The following is a 12009-nucleotide window of genomic DNA, read 5'->3' as shown; positions in this document are numbered from 1 at the left end:
TGCGTGCGTGCGTGCGTGCGTGCGTGCAGCTAAGGTGAAGGTGCTCGCATCATGAGAAAAGTGCAGACATGATGCTATTTTTTACTGTGTGTGTGTGTGTGTGTGTGTGTGTGTGTGTGTGTGTGTGTGTGTGTGTGTGTGTGTGTGTGTGCATGTACCAGTCAACATTTGGGATCACTTATTAATAGATCCATTCAGGGGGAGCCAATAGGAACCTGTCCTGCTGAATACCCTCTTTCTTTCAAATTCTTTTCAACTAATTTATTTATAGATGAAAAAGCTTGTAGTTGTTTCCCTTTTATTTAATTAATTGTCATGTACTTTATACCTTTCCTAATTTCTTTTGTCTTTTGTTTATTTTTTCTGCTCTCTGTGAGGAAAACTAACGCCTCTTTGAGACTTCTTTCCTATTTGCATACTAGCGGTAGAAGTAACTTATAGTAGAAGTAATTTATTTGCAACACTACCTTCCCAAAGACACAAAAGAAAAAGAAAAGAATCCACACCCGAGCAATCAAACCTTAAGTTATTGCTGAAGCCACTATATCCACAACAATTTGGGTGTCAATTTTGATTTTGACCCCCTCTCCCGCCGACCCACACCCTGCAGCGCCGCCCTACATGGCTGCTATCAACACAGGGGCTTACTTTGGTAATGAAGCGGGGTCTCTGCCTTACATCTCCTGTCTAGTTTTGAAGAGTGCAGAGCAGTAATTGGTGTACGACCTACACCACCGGCAGCACTCATGTCCCCTTTCCTACGTGACATTCCCATCCAATTAAATCTGCTTCTACACACACACACGCCCTCACTTATTCACTCAGAGAGACACTAAAATACCACACACTCACTATTATCATGGCTTGCTGTTCCCCCTCCTGAATGTGTTTCAAGGTGCCCTTTTTAAAAATGCACACATGTCGTGCAGCGTTTCTGGAGTGTATCTTACAGCATATGTGTGTGGGTGTATGGCCATTCACCGATTGTGTGCATCACACTTTGAGTGAGTTCATTCGCAGGGATTATGGGTAAATCCGTGTGGCCGGTGGAGGGATTGCGTTCTTTCTCGCAAAGGATTATCTGAAGGTGACACCGAGGTGGCAGGTCCGTGTCCATCTGTGTTTGCATGCGTGTCTGCCATAGTCTGGTGTTTGAGTGTGTGGCTGTGGGTATTTATGCATGGTGTGTACACGTATGTCTGTGTTATTAGCCTGAGATGTGCGGCAATCCATCAGAGTTAATGAGCTGTGTGTGTGTGCGTGCTGCTGCGGTGATGGCAGCGGAGTGTGTTTTGTGTGTGTCTTTTGGCTGACCTTGACTTCAGTCTGTCAGACGAACGCACTCCGACGGCGCCCACACGGAGAGCGAGACTCCGACAGATCCCCAGATGTCATCGTACACAATCGTGTACGATGACACAGTCGTGTGCGTGCGTGCGTGCGTGCGTGCGTGCGTGCGTGCGTGCGTGCGTGGGCCATGAGTAAATTACAACAAAACAAAACGTTCCAGGGAGTAGAACGAGAGGATGAGAGCATTCATGAATGCATGGAGACAATTTTAAGGGGTCACATCCCAAGAACGTCCAATGACGAGCTCTTTGCAAGTTCAAAATGTAATTTGACATTAGTCTACTAAATTCATTTTGGTTGCAGCACACACACTAGTTCTTATGCATGTCTTCTCCACAGTGAAGCTGCAGGCATGTCAGCCAAAAGGATTGTCCTTCCTATAGGATGCAAATACCGGAACATTTCACATGTCGGAGCAGCGCTGAGCCTCCGCGAGGAAGGATTTCCCCGTCAGACATTGATTAGCAACCTGGGGAGAGAGAACACGGGTACAAACAGCTGTCACATGCAGAGCAAATCAACACGGGGAACAGAGGCGCATGCAAACAAGTTCAAATGAGTTGTCACAAAAGCTGCTGTTTGTGTTTTCCTCCCTGGCAATTTGTGCGCCACTGTCGCTTGTGAAATAGAGCATAAGGAGAGGTGAGCGTGTGTGGTACTGCCCCCTGCCACATGTGACCACCGAAAATAAACATCAGTGCATCAATCAAATTGCACATTAGATTCAAAGCTGAGACCATAAAAAGGACATGAAGCGCTTCTCCGTTATCGCTGTTAACCTGCAGCGTACCCGTTTACTGTTGTTTACTGTATCCGCTCAGGCACTAAACTCTGCAACAAGCATCATTAGAAGGGAACATTATATAACAACCACATATCATCACATTGCATTGCAGGATATAACTATAAAAATATAGCATAATAATAACAAGATTTTAGAACAGAATACCCTTTACAAAATACATAAAATGTGAAAGGATAATATAGAAACTCAACAGACAAAAGACATGCATAAAACAACAAACCTGAGGTGGTGCAGGGAGCTCTCATGTAAAATATACAAGATTCTGTGTCGCACCAAGACACAATTTAAAATGTATAATATCCATTAAACCAGCAAAAAGAAGGTAAATCAATCACACATATTCTTTTTCTTCCCATTACTAAAAGTGTTCTAGTAATTAGTGACAACTATTTATGAAACATTTCAAAATGAAACAGGCACTTGAACCAAATTAATTCTGGTGTATCTGTCCAGGAGACTTAGAACTGCCTCTATAAATCAGATAACTCCACCTTCATTTAACACTTGGAGGTCAAATGTACACAGCATTCTAGAAATGGAAAAAAAAAAGAAATAAAGAATATTAAATAGAAGTAGATTAAGTACTGATAATTAATGATCATAATTAAACAATATTAAAGGATTAATTCCTGAGGAATTGAAAGTAAATGTGTATATGTGTGTATGTGTGTGTATATATACAGTATATATATATATATATATATATATATATATATATATATATATATATATAAACACGTGTGCACCATAATTCGAGCCTACCTTTTATTGTTTTCTATTTTAAATTGTTAAATAGTTTCCTGTATTCTCAATCCTTTTAAACTTTTTATTCTTTGTTTCACTATTCTTTTTTCCTCTATAAAAAATATTAACATTGGAGGAATAAGTACAAACAATATCATATGTATGCAAATGTAGATTTATGTTAACTCCAACAACGCAATAAAGTATATGAAAAAGTAAATGAATAATACAAATAAAAAAGGGGACAAACACAGATGGCATCAGACTCTGAGAGGTGATTCCAGTGCAGCAGCTAAAAATGGGCTTTTTAATACCAGACATTAAAATGTAAAAAACGTAGTTCATGGTTTCAGTCCGTCAGAAAATACAGAATCAAAGAACAGTAAACTGCTTGCAAAGACAAAAATGTGTACAGATTCTTCGACCAACGGCCCTCGCACAAGTGGAGTAACAGCCGCTGTGTACTACGAGTACCGTATGTGTGCATGTGCATGTGACCTCCAAGTGCTGGGAAAAAGTGTCATAAAAATGGTTGGTTTGGAATCGAGTGGCGGTGCCCAGCAGACAGCAGGGCGGTCGTGGAGGTGTGGGCTCGGGCCTCACATTTTCTGTGATGAGCTCTGACACACAGATGGCAGCTGACACAACACAGACTCTCACTCCGTCCTCTCGCACCCACGCTCACTCCTCCCCCTCCAAAATGGATGCTCTCTCTCTCTCCCGTTGGCCTTCATCTGTTGGCCGACTTGACAGACATTCAAATGAATGCAAAGCATATTATCACAACTCCCATTTCCGGGTTTTATTTCCTCTTCTTTACCACATTTCAATCAACCCGTCCTCATGTCCCCGTCCACACACACTCAGGGATCTGGCCCAGGTCCTTTTGTCAAAACACCTGCGCCATTCAAATGCGCAGCTAAATTTGTTTTAAAATAAAAGTTCGACAGACGATTTCAAGCGCTTCTTTTTTTCTTTTCTTTTTCTCTTACAGAGTATTTTATGACTGTCGAGATTTACCCCAATCTAGCTGCAAATGAACATTCTTGGCAAATGTGAAAATGTTTTTAATGTAAGCAAATGAAGCCTTTATTTGAGTGCAAATTGTTTTCAATGCCCCCGAGACAGGAGCTGATTCACACAGTAGCCCTGTTTTCCTCGAGCCAAATCACAACCTCTCAGTTCATTACCTCTGATGGGGAACAGAGGGCTATGAGGGATTGATTGATACACTCACACATATACGTGTGTGCGCTCCCTCGCTTCTTGTGCCGGTTCCAACGGCAGTATGGGAACCGTATCAAGCGACCGGCGACCGTGGGGAGGCCCGGCTTTGAGCTAACAAAATGCTAACAATGCTAAAGGTTTAGCAGGCATGATTACGATGATAATGTTATTTTTAGCGTGTTAGCGCGCTAACAATTGCAGGGCTCTCAAGTGTCACGCATTGAGCGTGACTGTCACGCATTTCGGTCTTAATTCACGCCCTCCCGCCACACATCGTATTTCTCACGCTGAAAAAAAAACTCTAGGCTATTTAATATGACCTGGTCGCGCTGCCCTCACCATGGAGGAATCAAGCACGTCTCCCCCGAATCCCCTGGATGGGGGCAGGGAGGGGGTGGGGGGGGTGTGGAGCCCTGCAATTGAGAGCCCTGCAATTGCTACTGAGCTGTAAGCTGACAAAATGAACAGTTTTGACGTGATGACAGTGTTGGATAATAAATCTTTTCTCACGATACGGCTGGAGGTAAATTTCTAAGACGGCTTTAGTGGTCCGTTTTGAAGTGTGCAACAATAAGCAGCTGTACCTCCGGTGATGACAAATACAGCCAAAAGTGGCAAAAAGACCATTAAAATTAAAATGGCCGACTTTAAGTCAGAAATAGAAGTTTACAGCCTGGCTCTCTATAGCTAATATCCCCAAATTATTGTAATAACTCAGCTGTTGATATTATATTAAGGCTTAAAGTCAAGCATAATGAAGGGGCGTGGCCACTGTGAGTGACAGGTGGATGTCGTCTCAGGTCGCTAACTGCTATTCACCCTCTTTGAGCTTCACAACAGCTCTTCAGAAACCTATGGGTGACGACCTGGAGACTGCGTTCAATCTTTATACAGTCTATGGTGCACGTGTGCATCTGAGGGGTGTGTGTGTGTGTGTGTGTGTGTGTGTGTGTGTGTGTGTGTGTGCGTGTGTGTGTGGGCAGCAGGAAGAGAATGCAGGAGAGCCGGAGAGAGATAGTGTTCATGTGAGTGAGATAGATAGCTGGAGTGTTGCAGGGATTAATGTGAATTTGTAACTTAAGGGCATGACTTGCTGCTCCGATGGAATCTGGAGTATCAGTTCCTCTCTGCAGGCTGTTAGTGCCTTGCTTTTTCTTTTTTTTAACCAACTTCCATTGCATTCTACTTCACGCACACAATTTTTAAAGGCTACAATACTGCTGTTGTCGACCTGTGTGTGAATGCGGGTTTTGTTAGCTTGTCTTTTAGGGGCCGCACTGAATAGTTTAAAGACATCCAAAGCTTAGTTCGGGAAAAAAATTAGAATAGACAACAATAGAATCTTTGAATGTAAAAAAAAAAATCAAGACATTTGGTGCAGCCCCAGTGACTTTCATGATTCATCCACTACGAACTGTTTGAATCTCAAGGATTTTAATTGCTAGTGTTGGGGATTCTGTAGCTATTGTTAGGCAGTAAGTGTTTGCATGGCATTCCTGGGTGGTTTTAACTGCAGCGTGATGATGCACTCTTTTGCCACTTAATGGATCTTTTTGTCAGCATCGAGGTACATAGAGCCTCAGTGGTTTTGTTATCTAATGCGAGGCGGGTTTTTTTCTCTCTCCTCTGCCTTCCTTCCTCCCCACTGCTCCATACTCTCGTTTCTCACTCTATATAGGCTGTAGTTTGTATCTCAGGGGAAATGGATATGTGTCAGTATCTCTAGACTGGCAGGCCATCTATTATAGCTCATTGTATCTTTGTGTTTGTGTGCGAAAGGAAGAGGCAGAGAGTTAAAAGCGGGAGAGGCCCGTCATCCACACGCCTCTGCAGGTTACCATACTAGTGGATTGATGCTCGGCTTGATTGCATCATTTTGAGGGGAGAGATGCAGCCCGCTATACTACGTAGTTCATGGTCAAAAGGTGGAGGGCATGTGGTCAGCAAGAGGCAGACATAGGTCAGTTAAACTCTTACAGTTATAAATTGCATTGCACGGAAGTACAGGCATTGCTTATCTTGACTTCAGATGTGTAATGCCACCGAGCAAATTCAATGGAAGGTTGCGTAACAGCGCTTTACTGCCTCCATTCATTTTTATGCTCTCTGACTCAGATGTACGCTCACTAGTTAATGCTACAAAGCGACGGGCGCTAGGGGCAATATCTGCTTGTGCTCAGCTCATTTCTCAGCTCGTCTGCGGTGACGTCAGCAACGCATAGTCTCAGCTGGTGGAGACACATGTTCCAGGTTTTCTTTTAAGAGGACAGAAACAGACGAGAAGGGAAATCTGAAATAATGTATTTTAAAATGAGACGCAAATGGAGGTCAATAGCTAGCTCAGCTGTTCCCCTCCAGCAGGTCGATCCAGAGTCGATTGGCGATTCCCTGTCTTTTTCCCTCAACTACTAAAAAAACCGAGACTTTAACTCAGGCTCATATGTTGTCATCATGGCTTTAAAGGACAAGGCTGACCATATTCTACATTCTAAAAGTAACTGACGTCCAGAAACGTCTAAGACGCACACTTTGAACATGTCAATGAGCCGCAGTGTTGAACTGAGTGATAATGTTACTCTATTACAACGAATGTAGTTTATTTTGAGCGAACCCCCTGCTGCCGGAAACACTTACTGAAGCGTGTGTATTAATCTGCAACCAAAAAAACAGCTGTGACTGAGTGCGCCAGAGTTGAAACGTATTAAGAGACGGAGCACTTTGTTTGTTTGGGGGATTTTCTTTTGTGGGATTTGGTGACGATTTTGGAAAAAAGAAACTCTCATCCTTTCAGGGCGATTATTTATTTCTTATTTTTAGATTATTCTTGTATTGCTTGTATTAGTGCAGCTGGAGAATACCATGAGGGGGGATGATGGCACTCTGCAGAGAGAATCGGAGTCAAACATTGGCTAACAGCCTAAATGGGGCACACTCTGAGGGAGCTAGAGGTCACCCCTACTACAGTTTTAAAATGTACTCTAATGCATAGGATGGACACATAGAGGAGAAGCAAAGCAGAGCTGCAAGAAATTTTCTTGAAATCTTCCATTGAGTCTTTCTGGGGCATGCTGAAGGTAACACAATACCCATCAATGTGTGGTTCATGTGTGAATAAGGTAACACACAACCCACCCCCAGCGTTGGTATTTAACACCTGGTATTTATACTCTATCCATACTGTAGGCCGCAGACTGGCTTATTAAGGTTGGATCTAATTATTCATCATATGCAGGGATTGGAAAATCCCTCTGTTGTCAACATAAACAAGCATGGCAGGTGCGACTGTACGTCTCCACGGGCAGCTGTCCAACTTCACCTGTCGTGATCGAGCATCGTGGGTTCTCGTCCGGAGACGGCCGGAAAAAGGCCGGGGAGACGTTTGCTCACCGCGTGGGTCGGGATTCTCCGATACCGACATCGGATACCGGGCCGATATTGACTCAAATAGCTGGCTTGGATCTCCGTGTCAATAGGGCCAATCTATTCCATTGTATGTTAATATACTATATGCATTATGTACTGGAGTTTAAATTAAATAGGTTTATTATTTATCTATGTCTTCATTTGTGACATTTTGTTTCACAAAGGGAATGTTTAAGTCGAGCCTGATGTCGCCTGTCACATGAAGGAATGATCCTGGCCCACAGCGTTTTAATTAAACACTGGTACTAGAGCACTACTTGGTATCGATACACAAAGCCCAGGTATTGAGTCTGCATCGGCGCCTCCCTAAGCCGGGTCTTCTTTAGACTTGGCTGACACCGAAGTATAACTAGTACCACTAGTACTGACATGTCGGTCGATTAAATCAGCTTGTTTTCCTTCATCCACATCACCGTAAATGCTCGGCGCAATTCCAGTTGAAAGTATGGCCTCTTTCTTTCATTCTCAATCTCTCCCTCTTCACATCTGTTGTTCTTTCCGTCTGTCTCCCGACATAAAAGAAACCCCGATCCCACATTGTTCGCTCTGTTGTAACCCTGCAGCCGCATTTTGGAGATGATTGTCCCTGCGTGATGAAACGAGCCCCTTCAGGAGCTGCAGCCGATTACACAGCTTCATGCCGTGATCAGCCTTTGTGTGTAAACACTTTAGAAAGAAAAGGAATCGATGCAGTGCAACATGTTGATGGATAAACTCCAACAGCGTCTTCGTGACAACGAAAAAGCATCTGTCAGAGTTGAGAGGGAGATGTTCTTCATTTGTGTAATGCCCGCAGTGTCTCTCTCCTTCCTCCTCCTCCTCCTCCTCCTTCTCTGCCCTTGGTGATGTAATCAAACCATATACCTCCACTCAGTGTATCTCTTCAGCGTCAGTCCTAATGTCACGGTTCACATTAAATGCTTAATGATGAATCACACATGGAATGAATTTAATCTGATTCATGACCTCTGAGACTGAAACGCTGAGTTCCTTCTGACCTGCACATGTTCCTTTTTTATCAGAACACCTGATCGTTCTGACGGCACGATAGCTGTGCCAAGGGTACACTGGCCCTTTCAAATAAAAGTAATTTCATGATCGGCAGTCTTACGTGAGCATGAGATGAAAGTAACAGAGACATTTTATTTTGAAGAACCGCTAGAACATGACTTAAAGTATAGTATGCTATAAAAATGTCAAAAGGTCAAAGTATAGTATGTCATAAAAAGTCATAATGGGTCATAAAAATGAAAGTATAGTTTGTCATAAAACAGCATAGTATAGTATACATTTTTCGGAAATACATATGAGCTATTGAAGTCCAGGGGCTTGTAAATTAATTCAATTGAATTACTATGTCATGCCATGTATAGTAACTCATAAAAAACTAATCGATAAAGTATGCCAAAAAAAAGGCATAGTGCCCGACATCTTAAAAGGTTGCCGTGTACTTTGTCATTGAAAATCACAGTTATAGTAAGTCATAAAAGGTCATATAGTACAGTATGTCATAAAAAGTTAAAGTTTTGTATGTCGTAAAAGTGACAAAAAAAGTCATAGTATGTAATAAAAAGTAATTAGGAACAGTATTTCATTAAAAACTCAGTAAAGTAAGTTGTAAAAATTATAATGTAAAGTATATCATCGAAAAACAATACAACACAAATAAACACAGTTCTTGAGTAAAGCCTCAGATCTCAAAACCAAATGTGAAGGAATAAGTAATGTAAGGATATTATTTCTTTGATTACATCTCATCTCAGAAGCTTTAATAGTAAAGATGTACACTGAGTGTTGAGGATCTTTTTACATATTGACCAGATGTTTGCGGTCGTCTTGTTTGGGCTTGTCTCTCTCAGGTAATCAGCTTCACTCTGCAGTCTTACCCTTAAATTTATGAACCTCCTCCGATGTGGTCCAAGGGGTAATTACATCTGCCAGAGAAGGAGACGCATGTTAGTCCCTTTTATCTGTGTGTGTGTGCGTGTGCGTGTGTGTCCTTGTTTAAACAGTGCTAATTGGCACTCTTGAGTGTTTCTTCGAGTCCACGTCTCATGTGTGTCTTCTGAGTGTCTTCTGTGTCACCGCTCTCCGCCAGTCGATTTAAGCCCATCCTCCCTCAGTAGGTGTCGCCAAGAACATTATCAGACCCCCGACGAGTTTATTCCCAAAGGCTAATTCACTCGTCTCCTCTCGCATTTTATCTTACAGCCCTTCTTCTCACGGGATAGGGGGCTGCAAACAGAGCTGGTGTCTTTTTTTTTTTTTAGCCCAGATGCCACAACATCCAAAGACTTATATCTCTGCAAACCTCCGCAGTGAAAGGAGGTCATTGACCTCTGAGAAATCCATACTTTAATTGGCTTTAAGTGGCAGGATGGGAGTCTACTTTTCTGTAAGTGGGTTTGTTGTCCCATTGGCCACAGTTTTGAATGTAAAGGAGTTTCTTTCTTCCCTTTTACAACAAAGAGAGGACCTTGATTAACAAGGCCGGCTTTCGTCTGAATGGATGTGTGTTTTAATCACAGATCCCGTTTGCGGCTCTTTAATGAGGCCTTCTCCAGCTGGAAGGCTGTCGGCGCGGCTGCTTTGATCAGTGGCCCGTGGACACGGGATTACACTGCTAACACGCTACGCTAATGGAGCCACAGGGCAAAAAGCACACACACACAAACAGGCGTCTCAACACATGCAAGCGCGCACACCAAGCGTGAATACAAATTTCTAGAAATATACATATAACCGCACACTCAACCTCTGACAAGGACACAGTCGCATTAAGCCGAAGTCTTGTTGTCACCCGGCCCGTTGTGCGTCGGGCCCTTTCATCCCAGATTTAGGCCGGAGTGGAAAGTCTCTGCCAAAGAGGGCTCAGTGAGAAAGGTCCAGAGCTCAGCGCTGACACACAGCCCGACTCCAGAGACTAATGGTTTGGAGCTCACAACATATGTTGCTTTGTGTTATTGCTTTAATTGCTGTCATTGTACGTAATGGTGGGTCTTTTTCATCTTCCCTGGTGGTGGAGGCATTCTGCTAATTATATCCCGTCAGCCCCGCAGCGGAAAACGAGCGTTTCACAGCAAATTCTTGAGTGTTTCTGTATACTGTGTGTGTGTGTGTGTGTGTGTGTGTGTGTGTGTGTGTGTGTGTGTGTGTGTGTGTGGATGTAAACGACTGACTACTGAGTGTTAGAATAGTTTATGAGTCATTTGAATTTATGTCATTTCGAGACTCCCCATCGTGGATCTGTTTAATGGGAGTTGGGTGAAGTTCAAGTTTTTTTTTATTCTCTCGATTTATTTGGCTTTTAATTCAAATTCATCTCAAGTTGTAAATTACTATTATGGTGTCCATTTTTTCACTCCAGGTATGACACCATCACCAACCAGTGGGAGACGGTGTCTCCTCTTCCCAAGCCAGTCCACTCTGCAGCCGCCACGGTGTGCGGCGGGAAGGTCTACGTGTTCGGCGGCGTGAACGAGGCCGGGCGCTCGGCGGGGGTCCTCCAGTCCTACGTGCCGCAGAGCAACACCTGGAGCTTCATCGAGTCGCCCATGATAGGTAAGACTGGGGGGCAGCTCTGCGGCCCAAACGGTGGTTCCTCTCACGCGTTTCTTTTTCACAAAGATTGATACGCCCTCATGAGACACGTTGCGTGTTGTGATTCGATATGCTAAAATGTGTGGTTCCTCTTTCCTCATTATGTATTTATTTTCCATTTTGCAAGACAATTAATTAAATGCATGAATAGTAATGTTTGCTTTTTATTAATAATGTAACACCGGAACTACAAAAGGCACATATTTACAACACTAATACTGTACTCATATGCACGTAGTCCTCTAATCCTCGGTCATTGACGTCTCATTAGAGAGTCTTTGGGCCTTCCATTATGCGTGCCCGGTTGCGTAGCAACAGTGTCCTCACAACTCCACCCCCTCTCACATCTTCCGTATCATAAAAAAAAAAAAAAAAGTGAACTCCCAATTGACATCTGAAGGCAACATATTGTCACACAGTATAGGAATCTTCACGGTCCCTTTCCACTTCCTCCGTTTTTAAATGTATGTATACATAAGTCTCAGTTAAAGACATAGAACAACCCCCAAAAAATAAATAAATCATATTTTAATATTATAGTTTATTTCAGTGAAAATATTGACCCACACCCATGGCAACAGAGTAGTCCCTGGTCAGTGTGTGACCTTTTTCCACTCTGGTTGTTTTCTCCTTATCATTATTATGGCGCTCCTCAGTATGTTCCATTATTCCTGTGTTATTGCTCCATCACTATAATGAGAAGACCAGAGCCGAGATGATCAGTGGGTCCAACCACGGCTTCTGACACGTTATTGGCCGGAACTCTGTCGTTATTCACCACAAAACCTGCAGCCGCATTCCAGCCGTAGCCCCCCGGGGACCCCGTGAAGGACCCGAGGGCCAGAAGTAACCCCTTTGAG

General features: G+C 43.2%; 1 protein-coding gene across 1 annotated transcript in view; it reads left to right on the top strand.

Moving 5' to 3' along the window:
* Positions 1 to 12009, top strand: part of klhl29 (kelch like family member 29) — a gene marked incomplete at both ends in the record, with an annotated part of 128397 nt that overhangs the window by 105992 nt on the left and 10396 nt on the right. The window contains 1 exon segment of the mRNA XM_079214727.1: positions 10917 to 11110. Within this exon segment, the coding sequence (XP_079070853.1) occupies positions 10917 to 11110 (194 nt within the window).

The sequence above is a fragment of the Taurulus bubalis genome, assembly GCF_910589615.1.
Source record: "Taurulus bubalis genome assembly, chromosome: 3".
NCBI lineage: Eukaryota > Metazoa > Chordata > Actinopteri > Perciformes > Cottidae > Taurulus > Taurulus bubalis.
This window is presented reverse-complemented; position numbering and strand designations above follow the sequence as displayed.